Source organism: Aspergillus glaucus (assembly GCF_001890805.1).
Source record: "Aspergillus glaucus CBS 516.65 unplaced genomic scaffold ASPGLscaffold_19, whole genome shotgun sequence".
In the NCBI taxonomy this organism is placed as follows: domain Eukaryota; kingdom Fungi; phylum Ascomycota; class Eurotiomycetes; order Eurotiales; family Aspergillaceae; genus Aspergillus; species Aspergillus glaucus.
In genome coordinates this window covers 436,200-455,171 of record NW_019170471.1, presented here as the reverse complement: position 1 = coordinate 455,171, position 18,972 = coordinate 436,200, and the positions used below count along the sequence as shown (strand labels likewise).

The 18,972-nt window shown below is 50.2% G+C and overlaps 8 protein-coding genes across 8 annotated transcripts; 5 read left to right on the top strand and 3 right to left on the bottom strand.

Moving 5' to 3' along the window:
• Positions 1-5: 5 nt before the first annotated feature.
• Positions 6-1,589, bottom strand: ASPGLDRAFT_28254 (carboxylesterase/lipase family protein; the record flags this gene model as incomplete). The annotated part of the gene is made up of 1 exon (XM_022543742.1): positions 6-1,589. The coding sequence occupies one exon, from the start codon at positions 1,587-1,589 to the stop codon at positions 6-8; it is 1,584 nt and encodes a 527-aa protein (XP_022398133.1).
• Positions 1,590-2,644: 1,055 nt separating this feature from the next.
• On the top strand, positions 2,645-3,018 carry ASPGLDRAFT_38201 (uncharacterized protein; the record flags this gene model as incomplete). Its single annotated transcript, XM_022544920.1, has 2 exons — positions 2,645-2,794; positions 2,842-3,018. 2 exons carry the CDS (start codon positions 2,645-2,647, stop codon positions 3,016-3,018), a joined length of 327 nt encoding a protein of 108 aa, XP_022398132.1.
• Positions 3,019-3,272: 254 nt separating this feature from the next.
• ASPGLDRAFT_132824 (gluconeogenesis factor YvcK family protein) lies at positions 3,273-4,877 on the top strand (the record flags this gene model as incomplete). Its single annotated transcript, XM_022541153.1, has 2 exons — positions 3,273-3,465; positions 3,526-4,877. The coding sequence occupies 2 exons, from the start codon at positions 3,273-3,275 to the stop codon at positions 4,875-4,877; spliced, it is 1,545 nt and encodes a 514-aa protein (XP_022398131.1).
• Positions 4,878-5,140: 263 nt separating this feature from the next.
• Positions 5,141-8,795, bottom strand: ASPGLDRAFT_177230 (DNA-directed DNA polymerase gamma MIP1). Its single transcript, XM_022542891.1, has 2 exons — positions 8,516-8,795; positions 5,141-8,456 (listed from the first exon to the last, which is right to left on the bottom strand). The coding sequence occupies exons 1-2, from the start codon at positions 8,700-8,702 to the stop codon at positions 5,221-5,223; spliced, it is 3,423 nt and encodes a 1,140-aa protein (XP_022398130.1). The 5' UTR covers positions 8,703-8,795; the 3' UTR covers positions 5,141-5,220.
• A 411-nt stretch (positions 8,796-9,206) lies between these two features.
• On the top strand, positions 9,207-9,897 carry ASPGLDRAFT_132669 (uncharacterized protein; the record flags this gene model as incomplete). The annotated part of the gene is made up of 2 exons (XM_022541137.1): positions 9,207-9,624; positions 9,686-9,897. The coding sequence occupies 2 exons, from the start codon at positions 9,207-9,209 to the stop codon at positions 9,895-9,897; spliced, it is 630 nt and encodes a 209-aa protein (XP_022398129.1).
• A 1,440-nt stretch (positions 9,898-11,337) lies between these two features.
• ASPGLDRAFT_38197 (putative CorA family metal ion transporter) lies at positions 11,338-13,448 on the top strand (the record flags this gene model as incomplete). The annotated part of the gene is made up of 5 exons (XM_022544919.1): positions 11,338-12,961; positions 13,016-13,089; positions 13,145-13,197; positions 13,252-13,305; positions 13,355-13,448. The coding sequence occupies 5 exons, from the start codon at positions 11,338-11,340 to the stop codon at positions 13,446-13,448; spliced, it is 1,899 nt and encodes a 632-aa protein (XP_022398128.1).
• Positions 13,449-13,574: 126 nt separating this feature from the next.
• Positions 13,575-14,789, bottom strand: ASPGLDRAFT_68734 (uncharacterized protein; the record flags this gene model as incomplete). The annotated part of the gene is made up of 2 exons (XM_022549291.1): positions 13,575-14,568; positions 14,623-14,789. The coding sequence occupies 2 exons, from the start codon at positions 14,787-14,789 to the stop codon at positions 13,575-13,577; spliced, it is 1,161 nt and encodes a 386-aa protein (XP_022398127.1).
• A 386-nt stretch (positions 14,790-15,175) lies between these two features.
• ASPGLDRAFT_177222 (DEAD/DEAH box helicase) lies at positions 15,176-18,913 on the top strand (the record flags this gene model as incomplete). The annotated part of the gene is made up of 2 exons (XM_022542890.1): positions 15,176-15,458; positions 15,540-18,913. The coding sequence occupies 2 exons, from the start codon at positions 15,176-15,178 to the stop codon at positions 18,911-18,913; spliced, it is 3,657 nt and encodes a 1,218-aa protein (XP_022398126.1).
• Positions 18,914-18,972: the final 59 nt, after the last annotated feature.

The window sequence follows — 18,972 nt, the reverse complement described above, 5'->3', positions numbered from 1 at the left end:
TTAGGCTAGTGCTTTTCCAGAGTGTCGAACCAAGACTCAAAAAGCTTCACCTTCTGCTTGGAGGCAACAGGAACCTGTCCCCATCCATTACCCACATGTTGGACAAGTTCAGACGAGTTGACAGCCAGCCATTCAACAAGTCCGTCACCGTTGGGATCTCCCGTCTTGATGAAATTCGCCCAGTACCCGTTCATCTTCCTAGCAATAGTATAGTCATCTTTGGCCCAAGGCTTATCCGTGGCGTACAGATTTTTCAGCACATAGTTAATCTCAGACTCATGAGCAGCACCGGAGGATTGTCCTGGAGGAGCATGGTCCCAGAAAAAATTGTAGACCGGGGACGAGCGCGCGGTGGCCCAGAGTCGAGACCAGAAGTAGGTTCCAACTTTGGAGCGGTCCGTAAACATGGAATTATATGCTCCCGAGGCTGTTGTTGTGTCATTCGCGGGATATAGGGAGAGGAAGCGCTGATCCCAGGGACTTGAGTATGTTGAGTTTAAATCGGACAAATACTCTGCGACGCTGATGTTCAGACCGTAGCTAGCGCCGTTTTCATCCTTAGTGTTGCCGGTTAGAACAGGGACGTCCTGTGCTAGGCCCTTGATCAGGGTGTTCCAGTAGGTGTCGGGGATCGCGTAGTAGTCCAGAGTAGCCGAGAAGCTGATGCTATCGCCAGAAGTGCTGGTAGTTGCATTGAGGAGCTCTTCCATAGACTTCTCGCGGGCATCGGAAATACTGGATACTCCCAGACTAGACAGGTATTCGGCACTCGTGGCGTACGAGTCGTTCAGCGTGGTGTAGGCCTCTGCTAGGCTCGTACACAGCGGGTCGCGGGGATCCCGTACGCCACTCTCGATAATGGCGCCAGTAATGAGTCCTCTGGTCAGATTACTGTTGAGAATATGTTGTGTGGCAGCAGATCCAGCCGACTGGCCCATGACGGTGATGCGAGATGGATCTCCCCCAAAAGCATCGATGTTGGCATGAATCCATTTAAGTGCTGCGAATTGGTCCAGCATGCCCCAGTTCCCGGAACTATTCGAGTCCGTCACCTTCTCGAACTCAGCAGACAACTCGGGATGAGCGAGCCAGCCAAACGGACCAGTGCGGTAGTTGTAGTTGACGAAGACAATGCCCTGGTCCGCCATACCACCTCCATCGAACAAGGCATCAGCTGCAGTTGACATGGCCGGATAACTCCACATGACGACGGGGAGCTGTGCGTCGGTATAGTTTGCGGGGCTCCATATGTTCAGGTTCAGACAGTCCTCATCGATCTTATAATCGTCCCTGGATGTTGCAGAAGGACAGACATTGCCCCAGTTGCGCGCATCTAAGGTGCCATTCCACGCGCTGGCAGGCTGCGGTGCTTTCCAACGGTTTTGACCAGCAGTCGTGGCGGCGAAGGGGATACCCTTCCAGACAGTTATGTCCTTCCAGTGGGTCAAATTGCCGGTATTGGTGCTGTTGAAGGCCGGATAGCCCTGGACTGCGCCGTACTTGGTCTGAATAACGGTATCATAGAGCACAGCCGAGGTGACTGGGGCCAAGCTGCATGCAGCAGCTGGTAATAGGAAGTTTTGACGCATATTGAATAAGAAAGACGGTCGAGAATGATCAAGTTTTGGAAGACAGTGCCTTGGACGGAGACTGGGGCCCTCTTTTTATAGTGCAGCAGCCTTACGTATACCAAAGTTGCTGATGACGAATACTCCAGAGTACTCATCCTAGCAATTAAATGAAACAGTGCCCTACTGGTTTCAGGCCACGCTATTTCTATACGATTCACCCGTAACAACAGCTTCATACTTCGGCATCGGACATAACCCAGTGGGGCCCGTCGGTATGGCTTCCCGAAGCATCACCGATCGACAGCATCTCGGGATTATGTAGAATGTGCATTCAAGCCCCAAAGGTGTATGGTCAACAATGATATGGTAGTGGTATAGCCTGGGTGCCTGAAGCTACTGTGTTGATGTCATGTAGCCTCTTACCTCAGAATCTTCCCACTAGACAACCTGAACATTCACAGATACTCTCATCATGGCCATTCCGCCTGAATATGGTCTTATTTATTCGGAACTCGATTTTCTGTCTCGCGTTGAAGATGATATAGGAAAGGGGCAACGTGAATTAACCTACTCTGTACTTCAGGGTCCCGGCAGAATGGCGAGAGTGTGTGATCGATGAACTGGATAACAACCCGGGTTATTCGAACATCTGTCTGTAAGTGTACATGGGATGTGGATATTATATGCTCTGACTCTTACAGCAAACACTATGACCAGGTTTCGCGGGTGTTTTGGGTGTGACTGGTGCCGCGGGAGATACACACTGTGCAGTACAAGTGGTGGCATGAGCAGCTCATGAGTTGGATTTTCGGGGGACTCGTGACGGAGCAGGAGATTAAAGCCCTTTGGCCGAACGAGGGAGCTAGTTAGTCTTCCTCCATTTACTGCTTGTCACTGTCACTGATATCTATAGCTATGTCATACACACTCGAACCTCATTCGCAGATATCCTGTCCGACGTATCCGCATTGGAGAGATGACCCGGGCCTTTCTCTACGCTCAGACGGCAAGAGTCTACCAGGGTTTGTCATGCAGCCTGGCTGGAGTAGGCCTGGAACCAATTGATGAACAACATGAACCTATGGCTTCTTGGCGGCAATGAAGACGTGCGCGCGGTTCTTCTACTGAAATGGAAGAAGATTGGTTCGATGAACAGGGTCACAGGAGACGCGGAGCTATACGGCTTGGACGTTAATGGACTGCCTGTTCTCGCGCAATCGGAGGTAATTCTCGAACTATCCTCTATCATGACTTGCACTAATAGATATAGACGATCTTTCCCGCTCCGTTAGTTCAAGGCTCTCAGTATATCTCGCTGCCCCGTGTTGCTATATTTGGCTCCTACATCCCGGATGCGAATTCGAATGATGTGCTTAGTCTGAGCATCGATGATTTACGAAAAATAGCCACACAAGCCCTGGCATCTATAAATCTTGTTCCGGCTTGAAAATATATATCAAATTTGAGTTGCACAGTGAAATGTAGCTAGTGGTTAAATAATAAACGGGGGAGAACTCGCTCAGAAGCTCAGTTTAATACAATAATACAGGTTGTCCTATATTCTATAGAGAATTGCTTGATTTGACGTTGTTCAAGCAGGTTTCTTGCACTGATGTATAGTGCTTAGTCATCACCTTTAATGCCAACGTCTCCATTCTGTGCTCTGTCAACCACATACCAACATTAAATTCAGAAAGCAGAATGACTACACATAATAGAGGCATTGTAGTTCTCTCCGGGGGCAGCGCAGCAAACAATCTCGTGGATGTTTTCAATGCGGTGCGCGAGAGCAAGGACTGTTTATTGAGCTATATCATCCCTATCAGTGACAATGGAGGCTCATCATCTGAATTGATCCGGATATTCGGGGGGCCTGGAATTGGCGATGTGCGAAGTAAGCTAGCTATTTCGGACGCAATGGCCCTTTCTTCCCTTTCTATACTGACAAAGACAGGTCGACTCGTCCGATTAATCTCAGAGTCACCCCCGGATTCAGAACGGGCAGCCATCAGGACTCTGTTCAACCACCGACTTTCAGCAGATGCAGCGGAAGCCCAGGGGGGTTGGTATTCGATAGTAGAGGGCACCTCCGATCTATGGAAGCGTATCACACCCGCAAAGAAGGAGCTCATACGCTCCTTTTTCAACATGCTGAATCTCGAGATCCTGAAGCGTGCTCGACCACCGGCATCGACCTTCGACTTTACCTCAGCCAGCGTGGGCAACTTATTCCTAACCGGCGCTCGTCTCTTCTGTGGTAGTTTTGAGAGTGCGATTTACCTCCTGGGGAATATCTGCGGTGTACCGGAGACCGTCCGTGTGATCCCGGCCATCAACTCGAACTTCTCGCACCACATTTCAGCATCCCTTGCGAACGGTACCGTCATCGTGGGACAGAACAGTATCTCACACCCGAGTGAGGCGACAGCCCTCCAGCCCAAACCAGGTTCCCGCCGTCCTAGTCTACTCCTAGCCGACGGCGACGGCGACGATAGTCTCGAAGCCACGGAACCTTCAGACGCGGCTGATGCAGTCTCGTACGGAGATGACCATCTCCCTGGCTCCCTGCCCACTTTACGGAACAAAAACATCCAATTCAGCAAGTCAAATAATGAGGACCTCCCAGCGCGCATCACCCGCATCTGGTACATCAATCCTTACGGCCAGGAGATCCGGCCTCCTGCTAACCCGCGCGTGCTGGAAGCCCTTCTCGATGCACAAGCTATTATCTACAGCATCGGATCTCTTTACACATCTATCATACCTTCCATGATCCTCCGCGGCGCGGGGCAGAATATCGTCTCGAGTTCGGCACGGCATAAGATTCTCATTGTCAACGGCAGCCTTGATCGCGAGACAGGACCGCCTACGGAACCATTTACTACAGTTGACTTTGTGGAAGCTATCACGCGAGCTGGCGAGGAGAGTCGCGGACGTGGGCCACTTGAGTTCCCTACACCTCCAGCAACCTCGACGAATAAATTACCCTATAATTCCTACGTCACACACATCCTCCACCTCGAAGGCCCGGGAACACCATATGTAGACCGGGAGCGCCTTGCCGAAATGGGAATTGAGACTCTCCGTCTCTACGGACGGAAGATCGTTGTCAAGGATGATAAAACAGGCGAGGAGGTGACGATTGGGATGAAATACGATCCGAAAGCGCTGGTGCAGGCTTTGGAGGTTGTACTGGGGAAGAGGGGCGATGGGATACTTCGTGGAGCGGCGGGAAGTTGTTTGGGGAGGAGAAATACGTTGGATCCAGGGAGGAAGAGGGGAGAGAAGAAGCGTGAGGCTAGTTGAACAGCATTACATTTAATTTCTCATCTTAATACCAATCACGCAAGATTCCTTTCGAACGAACATCAGATATGTGAGATTGCTTCATATGGTTGCAACATCGTGAAAACATTACTATATACACATCTATCTTTTCACTCATAACATACAGCCACCCATGATACACACTCCTGACCCGGGCCTGACCGTAGAACAACGCCATCCCAATGCTTTTAGACAACAGGAACACCGACAACATAGGAAAACTCAACCCGTTGGGACCGAGGAAAAAAAAAAAAAAAAAAAAAAAAAGCCAAGAAAAAGAAAAGGATCTTGAAAAGTTTGAAAGAAGAGTAGAAGAAAAAAATCATGCACGAGCAGTTGGTTTAGATTTCCAGGTATTCCGCTGGAAACTAACATGGGAATTCTTATTTCCATGCGGCGGAGGATTTCGGAAATCATTATAGAGACCCGAGTTCACATCCATCAGTATGGCTCGTTGAGGCCCCGCTGCTTGAGGGATAGCTGGCGATTTGACGTTTGTCTTCGACGTCTTGACACTAGCGGATGCAGTTGACGGGGCTTTAGCCTTCATGACCTCCTTGACGATGTCGCGAAGCTCGTCATCGTCCTTGGAGATCTGAGCGCGGATGAACGCTGGGTCGTATGTAGCCTGGAGAGACGACATGACGGACTTGCGGGGCGTGTAATCGTACTTCTCGGGATTAGGCGGCGAGTGAGGTTTGATCAACGGGTCGAGATACGCTTCCTGGTTCTTGCCCAAAAGTTGTAGGATGTCCAGGCTTTCGCCGTGGGGAATCTTGTGCGGATGCGAAGGGGTCACGCAATCCACGTCAACTTCTTTGCGCAGAACGTGGTCGATATCGACGGCGGAGAAATACGCGCAAGATTGAGGCAGGTCGTCGATACCAACCTGCTGCGAGAACATGGCTCGGGTCCAGACATTGGCTACCTGCAAGGCCAAAGCAGCGCGGTACCGGTCTTCGTCTTTGACCATATACCGAATCTCGTCATGCACGGTAATGGCCAGGCGAGCTTCAATATTGTAGCGCCGAATAAGATAGTCCATTCCAACGATCAGAAGATGAAGGTAATCAACACCAGAAGACTGGATTGCCCAGTTGATCCGAGATGTCATGAAGCTACCCCTGTTGATGAATCGTCGCATCAACGCCTCTGTGATCCCAGCGCCTAGAACCGGAGTCCTAGGCCGTTCCTGCTCTGCGAACTCTTCGAGCTTGTTGAAAACGAAAGATTCCGTACCTCCACGCCAGAAAGGACTCTCACTCAGAACACGGCGAGTCGTCTTGGCACCCTTCGTTGCTTTGTATAGATTGGTTGCAACCTCCATGGTCTGCTTCTCAGGCATAGATGGATTGAACTGACGGAGCAGAGTGGCAGCAAACTTAACACCAGCACCATAGATCCGGCCGTAGTTGAAGACCTTCGCATCGTTCCGGGAGATACCAAGGATATTCGCAGTTCGGGAGTGCATATCGGTTCCAGCAGCCTTAGAGCCCTCCAAAGTCATGAAGCCAATGGCATTGCCACCGTGCAACTGGAATTGAGCATCGCCAACAAGGCTGGCAATCCATAGCTCTTGAGAGTCAACATCCGCGCCGACGAAAGAGTAACCAGGCGGCGATTTGATCATAGCTTTGAGCTCAGACCCGACACGATTGCCTTTGGCGTTACTAGCAGTCAACCATGTGTTCTCCACTGCACGCCGTGTGATAGTGCCCATGGGAATGAGCTGGGGAAGAATGAAGCCCAATCGGTTATTTTCATCCGCTTGTGGTTTCCCAATCTGATCTTGGTAGACGACCATCTGGTTCATGATCCGGTCTCGAGCACTGATCCAATACGAACAAGAGGCATTCATGTCAAGTGCTTCCTTGGCAAGAGCGTACTCCGAGGCCAGGGATCCCCGTTCAAAAAACTGCGCATAACCCTTGGCCAGCGGGTTAGTGCACCGCGCTTGCGGTCCATCTTTGTGCGGAAGTTTGAAGTATGTATGAGCCCTGTCCTCTCGCAGCACCTGAATCTTTTCCTCGGTCATATCGCACGGCACAACAGGCTGATTTTCAAACTTCTTGACTTCTGCCTGTGGCACTTTGAAGGTCCACCCGTACTTATCGGACCATATCAAAGGGTAACCTTCCCATGAGAGTTTAAGAAGTATAGGAGCAATTCGTGTCCGTACCGACAAATTGATACCACCGGTGGTCTTTGGGTAAAGGTCTTTGTACCATTTAGGCATACCGGGCAGTTTTTGCCTTGCTGCCGGTCGTGGAGGGTCTCCCTTCTTCTTTCCTTTGACCATTTTGATCTCTTGACCAGACCAGTCCAGCTGACGTAGCCAAGGGTCATTCATGTAAATGTCCGGTTTCTCCTTCAAACTCGCGGCTTCCTCACAGAGGTCAACGAGTCTCCGTCGAACATCGTCAAGTCGTTGATGGTAAACCGATTCAGCACTTTTGAGGTATTCACCCCACGTCTGATTGACAGGCAGAATTACTGAGGAAAGGTGCCTCAGAGCTGCGAAGCTGACTGGATGAGGACACACCTCAAGGTAATTCGGGAAGATTTTTTTATATACACGATGAGTGATGGCAACATCGGCTGCACAGTAATCCAAGAGCTCTTGTAGTCTGGACAGAATGCCGGGACGGTCAAGTTCGCCAAAATAGTCTCGCTGCGATTTGTCAATGGTAACATCGCAATGGAATTTGGCGACATCGCGTAGTGAATTAACGGAACTCCTTCCTACCCACAGTTCCTCTTCTTCATCACTGAGAACCTTGCTCTCAACCAGCGCAGCCAATTCAACAGAATTATGCTCACTGGCAATCTTGTCTCTCAGGTCCTTGTTCTTCTTGTGGCGCATCCATGTCGGTCTCTGTTGAGAGCACATTCCATTCACAGCCACGTGAAGAGACATCGTATCGATAAAGAAGTTCTTGGTCTGTTTCAAATCGTATTCCTCCAATATCCGCGCTCGATCGAAACCGATATTGTGACCGATTATGATTCGAGGTTTTGATGGGTCACCCATTGGTATGAGGTGGATTGGACTTTCTGATTCTTCAAGCAACCATGGAGAAATCCACCCATACCAAGCCGTAGGACTCACGGCGCAGGCCATCACCGCGAACGAATGCTCTTTATACATGACTTCGGTATCGAACGTCATCATGTCTTCGTCTGGCGCTTCGGGGAATTCCACCGTGCCGTCACTGTTGTATTGCGTCCACCCGCTGCGTCTGATCCATTCGCGAGGCCTGCTGGGAGATGTCGTCGTCATGTATGTCTTCGCGAATTCTAGATAGGGTTCGGATGAGTCCATTCCCAGCCTGGAGAAATGTTCATCCAATGTATCGCCCCGTAGGGCCGGGAAATCGAAGGCAACCGGATCCGTGGTATTCTGGGACTTTCCAAGTAGATCGTGCCGTGAGAGGTGCTCTTTTGACAACGCCACCAGTGCGGGATCCGGTGTTCTAGGTTCACCCGGGAAGATCTGGGGATAAACATGTTCGCTTAACTGTTGCACGCCGATTTCGTTGAACCTGGATGTGGTATGGACTTCTGAAGTCAGTATCTCTGTCTGATTTCCTTGACAAATCCAGCATGGCGGAACATACCGGAAAGTGAATCCCGTTGCAAGTTCTTCCCATCCTGATTTGGCGATGCGCCCTCTGTGGCATAAAGTCGCGCAAATGATAGAGCAGATCGTGGTCGAAGAGAGAGAGGAAGTGACGAGCGCAATCTCTGGGGACAAGGGCGGACAACACCCTTAGAACAAGGCGCGCAAGTGAATTTCCAAAGCATGTTGTGATAGGTTCAACCGAATGATCAAATCCAGGGCATGGTAGCGCAGAATATCGCAGCCAATGCTGCGCGGTATAAACGAGTGGTGCAGACTGCTTGTTAATATCTCGTCTGGCAAAGATCTTTTTCCGGTGGAGGAGATTAGTGCGAGTTATCGCCGATGTCATACCTCGGCGCCACTGTTGATCCGCGCTAGTTGACCGCTTTCCACCTTGGTCCACTCTCTTATCGTCAGGTGACCTTCGCGATAACGATTTCCGCCGCCACGCTTGGGATAAGCAGCAGCGACAACGACTGTTGCTATTCTTTGAATGACTTGAGCTTTGTCGGCTAGAGGCCGGATGTCAATCCTTTTATCTCTTTACCGTCCAGCATTTGAAATTGGGACTGATATCCAGAGCTTTCGTCGTTGAAATTACGATCACAGCAAACTAAATTGAACTAGCTACACAATCAGGACCACCACTGCGAAACTCGCCTGTGAATCGAATCAAAGCACCAATCATGGATCTTCGACACTATACCATTCCTTCATCTTCGCCCATTCCTCCTCCTGCCTCCCAGCCCCCTCTTCCTCACACCCGATCTATCAGACTCCCGTCTTCGTCCCCTCCTCCTTCTGCCTCTCCAAATATCCGCTCCGACTCAGAAGGTCGCGAAAGAAAGCGCCGACGAACTATTCGTGGCGCAGATTCCGAGACTCCCGAGTTCATTGACTCCGAGGAAGAACAACCGGTCGAATCAATCGACCTGACAGAAGTCGACAAACCTTCGGCTCTTGACAAAGCTTTGGCCAAGCAACGAGAGGATGCGGTCAAGGCTCAGCATGACGGAGAGTCGGAGAAGGCGCGGTCACTACTGACTGCTTACAAGTGTCCTGTGTGCATGGACACGCCGGAGGATGTGACGACCACGGTTTGCGGTATGTAACTATATTCTAAGGTTACTACCAAAGGATTCTAGCTAACTCCAGTCATTCTCAGGGCATCTCTTCTGTCATCGGTGCATCATTGATACTTTGAAATTCAGCGAGCAACAGCGGGCGGATTCCGCCACCAAAGGGCCCCGAGGGACATGTCCTGTGTGTCGGAAACCTCTGGCTCGGAGGGACGAAGCAGGGCCAAAGAGGAGCTTGATTCCCCTTAAACTTCAGCTCACGAAACGAAGTCGAACCTCAGTACCAGCGGATGCGTAACGGCTTGGCTGGTAGATGCTGGATCTTTGGCTCTCTGAAATATTCGTACCGCAGCGCCTGTCGACCTGCCTCAATTTGACGTTTACTCGGAAAGTATTTTAGTCTTCATCTCATGACTGTGTCCTCGAGTTCTACCTTCACAGACACCAGGCTCAACGAGATGGGTTATCGTCACACTAATGTCGCATATGGCACGCCTACTTTGTCTTCTCTCTGATATGTACTACCACGACGGTGCACCGCCAGTGGGAAAAATCCCGCCAACGATGCCCAGGCTCGCTGTGATGTATCCGTCTGTACAACAAATGCGATCTTTTCCTGGCTGGCCAGCCGTGGAAGAGATATGCTGACCCAGTTCGCTACTGGGATCCTCGACTTCCACGGAATTGTCCGCGCCTCCGCCCTTGACTTCGAGCAGGAGTAATACCGGCGGAAACATGGATGAAGATTCCGGTCCACTTGGTGTTTTCTTTATTCGACAGATGAGGCTTCATTATCTTACTGCACGATATGTATTGTGTACGAGTTATATTCTTGTCCAGACCTGGTGTCGTTTTGAAAGAAGGCCTTCAGGCATTTGGAATAATGCTCAAAGAATTGGAACATACATACGCGCTCTTACATACCTTGACCTATGTACAATGCATCACAAATTTGACAGGCGCAATGATAGATATATATGAATAGTAAGGCATAATTTCATTGTGATGTAAGCTCTCTAGTCAGACAATATTTATTCAGTCTGTTTTCTATGTCAATATAGCCATATGCCAAGATCCTGGCATTCTAAGGTCAAACGGCCAGAATAGAAGACCATGTTTTTCTGAATGGCTATTAACAAATACCACATCCACCACGGGCTTCCTGGAGAAGGCAGTTTGACCAGCATGGGTTCTTGAATGCAAAGAAATGGAGGGCAAGAGGATCAGAAGAAGTTTCACTGTAAGGGATCGTTTCTTCACTCTTTCCTAGGGCAATTGGTGCATTACCTAATCCATCCCCAAACCGGGGTCGCGCTAACCCTTCTAGATTCAAGTTCCTCCTCTTTCGGCACTTCGAGCAGTCATTGTCTTCATGTTTCTAAAGTCGCATCGTTAACTTATCTCAGCGGGACCTTTTATATTAAAGGCAGGTGGTGTTGTAATTGGTATTCCTCGGGTATTTTCCATTATGCGGTTCTTGCTTGCTGATCGAGGATCTAGCTTCGGACTTCATATCCCCGTGATGATCTTCAGCGCCCTTAAACCAGAATGTTCGCAGCTCGAAAGATGTCTCTTCTTGAATGACCATTTGCGCATATCCGCCGGGGTTGACAGAAGCCTCCACCTTTTCTTTTCTTTGTGGCAACCCTCAATGCCGTGCCCCCTTTTCCGAGTCAATGCCTGCAAGTCGAGTCTTCCATTCCCTCCGCTTTGAACCGTCGCCACTTCCTCTGCTACGATGAGTATTCGCTCATTCGACCATGCGCAGGCGGTAGGAACCCCGCCAGACGGTTCCGATACGATTGATATCGAGGCTCATCCGCGATCACCGAGTAAAGAGGATTTTCCGAAGTTTGAAGATGGCCCGTCCCTAGATACATTTACGACAGCTACGAAAGTCAACTCCGCAGATACTGTCAAAAACCGCATTCGTCGCTCCACTACCGCGCGCTCATATCATCCTGAAGGTGTTGCTCCAGATCCGAGCTGGCAACCCGGAACCGAACCGGGAATTGACACGACCAAACCGCTCCCTCCTTACAACTCTGACTGGACTCCATCCATACCGAGTCATCTCCACAAACGATGCGAAATAATTGTCGTGGATTTCTCTCAGCATGAGATGCGACAATATGCGTTGGACAATGATACACTAGAGCCCTTTCTGGCAAGGGAAAGAGAACCGTGGGTGCAGTGCAGGTGGATTAATGTCAACGGTCTCAGCTGGGACGTTATTAGGACACTTGGAAACCACAAGAAAATCCACAGACTTGCGATTGAAGACCTGATCAACACAACGAATCGCACGAAAGCGGATTGGTACTCGGATCATGCATACGTCGTGCTTACCCTGCAGAAGTTGATCAAGCTCCAGCAAGATGATAGCGACTCTGAAGATGAGGACGCTGACGATCGAGCGACCTCTAGACCTCGGGATCGAAGGAGCTCAGTGACAAGCGATAAAAGCTCTGTCTCCTTGAAGTGGCTTTCCAAGCGGGGTGTCATTTTGGAAGCGCTCAAAGATTTATTCAAAAGGTCTCCAGAAAAGAGCAAGCACAAAAAATCCAATAGTCCTGCTGGTGTTCGTCCAGCGGGCAAGGCGTTCTCGAAACAGGCATCCCTATTAGGTGCTAATGCTATCCGAGGGACTCCTGCTCGCAGCATCCAGCGTTTTCGGGGTGGCCCAAATGAAGACCGAATCGAATTTATGGAGCGGCATGCCGTATTGGCGACCAAGGGCTTGTGCGTTACCTTGGAGCAGGTCTCAATCTTCCTACATGCGGATAATACCGTGACGTCTTTCTTTGAGACCAGCGCGGATGATATCGAGGCTCCTATCGTCAAACGTCTTAGCTCACCAGAGACGATCCTACGTCAATCCTGCGATGCTAGCATGCTCGTGCAGGCGATTCTAGACGCAATAATCGATCTGGCAATACCAGCCACCATGGCCTATCAGGATGCGATAGGTGACCTGGAACTGGAGGTCTTGACAGACCCAGACATCGACCAATCGAAGAGCCTTTACATCCTCACATCTGAGATTGCAATTCTCCGGAGTTTCATGCAACCCATAGTAACCGTGATAAATGCTCTTCGGGATCATCGATCGGAGCCTGTGAGCACTCCTGGTTTCGCTGTTTTCAAATCGACGCCATTCCATTCAAATTCAGCGTCTGAGCCACATGTGGGAGCAATGACTCCAAACCTCAAAAGCTTAGGAGGGTCTAGTGTTACAATCAGTCCCATGTGTCATACATATCTGGGAGATGCGCTTGATCACTGCATCACAATTGTCGAGAGTTACGATCAAATGAGACGGGCTGCGGATAACATGATTGATTTGATTTTCAACACAATTGGTATCTATCTTCCGACTACGCATATCGAAATGGATTGCGGCTGACCTTGTCCAGGTGCCTTTCAGAACGAGAGCATGAAACAGCTTACTCTTGTGACCTGTCTTTATCTACCGTTGACATTCCTTACGGTATGACCTATTTCTGTCCCTACCATGACCTTCATTGTTACTCATTCTATTTCAGGGTTACTTTGGAATGAACTTCGATGACTTTAAGGGTATTCAGCATAGCGATGGGTACGCCTACCTAAATCAACGTTGACTTACCCCGTACTAACGTTGAACAAATAGATACTTCTGGAGGATTGCGGTTCCGTTCGTTTGTGCTACTACTCTCCTTCTGATGTAAGGATATTCGCTGTCAGCGATGTGATACTTGCTAACAGTGTTCCAGGCGTGACAAAATCCAACGCTATGTGGTGCTACTCGCTCAGAGACGACTGATTACCAGTTCTAGAAAGCAGCGGAAGGAGAGAAAGGTCAAATGACAACATATTGGGGACATTGACCTAGGCAAGCATTTGAACAGCTTCGTGATATCCATCCATGTATAGCAGTACTGTATAATATTGATACAAATAGTACATAATCATTATCCAAACTCATTGGCCATTTCATAAAGTCTTCCGCGTGTAAGCTAAGTAAGCCTTCCATGGTAACTTCCAATCAGACCGCAGAAGCTCTGGCTTGAAGATATCAAAATCAAACTTTTGCAACCTATCCAACCATAACCGGGTGCCAATGGCAGGCATGAAGACACCAAATGCACGGTTCACCTCGTCAAGCGGCGATTCCTGGCGCTGGTTCTGGAAAACATCATATTCGTGCCCTTCCTCACCCTCGTGCTCGAAATCGTGGCCTACATCCTGGCCGGCACGGAGGTTACTCAGCATTTGTTCCACGGTGATTAAGTGATCGTTTGCTCGTGTAGCGACTGTAAAGACGGCATCCCGTAGCCCGGATGCTTCAGCACCTTGTCTGAATACTTCCTCCTCTTTCACTCCTGTTTGCGCCATGATATCCAAAGGAAGGAGGACGGCGCCCTGCTTCGCTCCGCCTCCAATACCTCCACCAGCCTGGCTAGGCGACTGCGTCGGCGGCGGCGGGAACGCAACGAGCGGTAATCCTCGCAAGATATTCGCGATACCAGCCGCTTTCCCAATATGCGACGCAACATGATCCGCAGTCACAGAGGTCATAGGCAAAGCCGACAGCGTAAGATAAAGCAACGTCGAATAAGTATTCTCCGCATACGACTCCATAGCTGCGATATTCGGATACGGGTCATTCGTCAACGTCTGCTCCCGCGAATTGATCATCCGCAGTAACCAGCCTTTACTAATCCGAGCTTGACCTTTTGTTCGCTCATGGAGGTCGGAGAGGGCGGAGGCGAGGAGGAGAGCGACGGGTTCTTTGGGGGGTGTCCCGGAGAGTGTTCTTGTGATCGTATCTCGCCAGAATTGGAGACGCATGAGGCCGATTGTGTAGGAGGAGACTGTGTCGGGGATTAGGGAGAGGGAGACGTTCAGGGCTCGGAGAGCGAGGTAGAAGGTCTGCGCGTTGGGGGGGATAAAGGTGCTAAGGGTGTAGGAGGGACGGTCGTATTTTCTATCCACGAGCCAGTTAGCTATCATTCTTCGGATGGGAGAGTGGTATCCATACGCAAGTAGTTCAACACAGTATCTCCGTGCAGCTTGGACTTCAGCCTCTGCTGCGCCTGGTACTGGACTGGTCACAGGCCTTGATTGACTGAAATGTCGCTGTGTCCGGTAGGCTAGGCATATGGGCCTGCCCGCGCAACTGCGGATGGTAGGTCTGAGGAGGGACATCGCTCGGGAATCTGGGGTAATTTTTTTGTTCTAACGATAGTCTATATCGAAGGACTGAGGTAGCGCTGTCGCATTGCGATTATTGCATTCCGATATATAGAATTCTCTGCAGAGAAGATGTTAGTTGAATATAACAAAATAAAGAAATGGACATTAACATACCTATAGCTCTTTCCAGCAGCAAAAAAAAACCGCGATAAAGACCTCCACGCAGGAAAAAGCATTGTCGAGTAACAACGCCGCTAATGATAATCCGGAAAAAATGACGTCGGCCCGAATTTTCGCAGCGTCGCGTCTCGGCGCGTCTTCGGAGTTGAGCCTTTCCCGATCTTTACACCTGCGAGGGTCCAGAACAGCGTCTATTTGACCCGGATACCCCGTCGAATATGGACTTTGGAGACGACGAGAGACCCTACAAAAAGAGGCGATTTTTTGTTGACCAAGACGAGACCAGGAACACCGATCCTACCCCGAACCTTGACGCGTCTAGCGCTCGACCGGAAGAGCACGATAACGGCAACGGCCAGAAGAATGGGACACGACCAAGATTACACCAGCCGGACCAGGACCTGAAAGCGTCCCCGCTACTGTCTTCCTCGAACACGCCCGTCGAACACCAGGACGAGACCTTACAGGGGCATACGAACGTAGTACGCAGACGAAATCCGAGTCCGGTTGACAGAATTGTTAAAGAATTCATTTACGGGGAAAATGGGGAGCCCATCGGACCGCCGGAGCCAGACCGTGAAGCAGAGAGTACGCCGAGAGAAACGCCACAAGCGGACAATAGTGGATTCGATACGGAACTATTCACGAGCATCGTTGGAGAACGACTGCCAGCAAGCATAGTCGAGAAGATTCGCATTGCTTCGAACAACAATGTGGAAACGGCAGTCAATGTTTACTTTGACGGATCGTGGAAGAAAACGTCTATTCCAGGCAGAACGACGCAGTCCGCATTGACGTCTCGTCAACATATCCCTACACAGACGACACCGTTTAGGCGGCTTATGGTAGAGACTACCAATGATAACGGAACGACTGCGCCAGCAAAAAAAATGCCACCACGCTTCTCAACTCAACCCTCATCCAGATACATTGGTGCTTTTGGTGTTGCAGCATGGGCTACTCGAAGTGGTACGGGATTACTCAAACATGGAGAGCGCGTCAAGATCGAGCGTACACGATCTCAGCCTCTAGAAAAGCGCGGGCGTGGAGGCAAAATGATCACCAACCAGAAGGTGGATGTCCTCACCCGTTTCACCAACCAAGCCGGCCAGGAGATTGGAAGGTTGCCACGAGACACCGCGGAGTGGGTGTCGCCATTGATTGACCAAAAGATTTGCACTTTCGATGGTATCTGTGTGTTTGTTCCCGATCGCCTGCGGGTGAACGACACGGTGTATCTCCAATTGTGGTGCTATTTGCGCAAAGAAGCATTTATGCCTCGGGCATTCATTGGTACAACGGACGACAATAGATCTACCGGCGTGTTCGAAGAGAAAGAGAGCATGGAGGAGAAGAACCTGCGGCTACGTCAAGTTGGTCTTGTGAGGCTGTTTGATGAAATCGGTCTTTATGCGACGACCACCAACGACATGACGAAGAAACACAAGAAGGAAGGATTGCTCCGTGCCGCCGAAATGTCAGAACAATATGACAAAGTCAAGAAGGAGAACAAGACAAATAACAGCCCTCAGGATGAGGACAACGAAGAGCCGGAGTTAGAAGAGGACCAGCTTGATACCCTGTACAAGAAAGCCCAGACTTTCGATTTCAATATGCCAGAGGCTCAGCCTTCGTCAACGTTTGCCATGGAGCTTCGAAAGTACCAGAGGCAGGCACTTCATTGGATGCTATCCAAAGAGAAGGATAACAAATCTGAGAGCACGAGGAAATCAATGCATCCCCTTTGGGAAGAATACCAGTGGCCCACAAAGGATGCCGATGACAAGGACCTTCCAATTGTCGAAGGGATAGATTACTTTTATGTCAACCTGTACTCCGGGGAGCTCAGTATCGAGTTCCCCGCTCAGGAACAAAACTGCCTTGGTGGCATTCTGGCCGACGAGATGGGTTTGGGTAAAACCATTGAAATGCTTAGTCTCGTTAACGCACATAAATACGATCCTGGGGATCCCGTTCTTAAAGATCCCAGTATGACACAACCAGATTCTACTGGCGTCGTTCCCGCGCCATACACTACTCTCGTCATTGCACCCACATCTCTTCTTGCGCAATGGGAAAGCGAGGCCCAAAAGTCAGCCCAGTCCGGGACGATGAACACCATGGTATACTATGGGACCGAACAAGCAACTAATCTGAGGAAGCTTTGTTGTGCGACGAATGCTGCTTCAGCTCCTCATGTCATTGTAACTAGTTATGGTGTTGTCCTCTCTGAGTACGGTTCGCATGTGTCGCGCTCAGGATGGCAGACGGAAAGTTGGTATGGTTCATTATTCACGGTGAAGTTCCACCGAGTCATCCTCGACGAGGCGCATGTGATTAAGAATCGCCGTTCGAAGACGGCGCGGGCTTGTTACGATCTCAATGCGACTCATCGATGGGTTCTCACGGGGACTCCTATCGTGAACCGTCTGGAGGACCTGTTTAGTTTGGTGCGGTTCCTCAAGGTTGAGCCATGGAATAACTTTTCTTTCTGGAAGACTTTCATCACAGTACCATTCGAGTCCAAGGACTACGCGCGTGCGCTTAATGTCGTGCAGACAGTGCTGGAGCCGCTTGTGCTCCGACGTACGAAGACGATGAAGACCCCAGAAGGGGAACCATTGGTGCCATTACCACGCAGGACTATCACGATCGAAGAAGTCGATCTCTCAGAGGAGGAAAGAGAGGTGTACGACTTTATCTACACGCGAGCAAAGCGTACATTCAACGACAACGTGGAAGCGGGTACATTGTTGAAGTCTTATTCGACCATATTCGCACAAATCCTGCGCCTTCGTCAGAGTTGCTGTCACCCTATCCTCACCCGCAACAAGGCAATTGTCGCCGATGAGGAAGAAGCAGCTACTGCAGCTAACGCATCCAATGGACTTCAAGATGACATGGACCTGCAAGATCTCATCGCCCGCTTTACCACGGCCACGGAGTCTGGGGAAGCGAATGAAGGCCAAGGTCAAGACCCCGCGAACAAGTTCACAACCTATGCCCTGAAACAGATCCAGAACGAGTCTAGTGGTGAATGTCCGATCTGCTCGGAAGAACCCATGATCGACCCGGCAGTAACTGCATGCTGGCACAGTGCTTGCAAGCAGTGTCTGGAGGACTACATCCGGCATCAAATCGACAAGGGTCTACCACCACGATGCTTCTCGTGTCGCGCACCAGTCAGCTTGACGGATATCTTCGAAGTGGTCAAGCACCAATCACCTAACTCTACACCCGCGGAGAATGAAATCTACAGCAACACGCCTCCTTCCAGCTCGCAGCCAGTGCCGCGTATCTCTCTTCGACGAATCAACCCACTATCACCATCTGCGCATACCTCAGCTAAAATCCACTCCCTCCTCAATCATCTCTCCCGGGTACCACCAAATACGAAATCCGTAGTCTTCTCCCAATTCACCAGTTTCCTCGACCTGATCTCCCCTCAACTCACAAAAGCTGGTATCCAACACGTCCGTCTCGACGGAACAATGCCCCAAAAAGCCCGCGCCGAAGTCCTCGCCCAATTCAACAAAACCGAAACCTACGAGGAAATCGATGAGGATCCCACGCCTACCCCTTTCCCAACCACCCATTTCAACGCACCTAAACCCAAACCCAGCCAGACTTCTAATCCTACCGTTCTGTTAATTTCCCTCCGCGCAGGTGGCGTCGGGCTCAACCTCACAGCCGCTAATAACGTCTTCATGATGGATCCGTGGTGGAGTTTCGCCATCGAAGCACAGGCTATCGACCGCGTGCACCGGATGGGACAATTACGGGATGTAAATGTGACGAGGTTTGTGGTGAAAGATTCGATTGAGGGACGGATGTTACGGGTGCAAGACAGAAAGATGAATATTGCGGGATCGTTGGGGTTGAGGGTTGGTGGGGACGGAGATGGGGATGACAAGAAGAAAGATAGGATTGAGGAGTTGAGGTTGTTGTTTGAGTAGTGCCCCGTTGGTTATGTTGGTTAGTGCACTAGATTTGCATCTGTGCCGGACATGGTTGC

What these genes read in the sequence shown, in the direction of transcription:
- ASPGLDRAFT_177230 (XM_022542891.1), bottom strand. Translation starts at nt 8,702, where the DNA reads ATGCTTTGGAAATTCACTTGCGCGCCTTGTTCTAAGGGTGTTGTCCGC. An exon ending in GCAACGGGATTCACTTTCCG is followed by an intron (nt 8,457 to 8,515) that starts GTATGTTCCGCC and finishes TGACTTCAGAAG; the next exon opens with TCCATACCACATCCAGGTTC.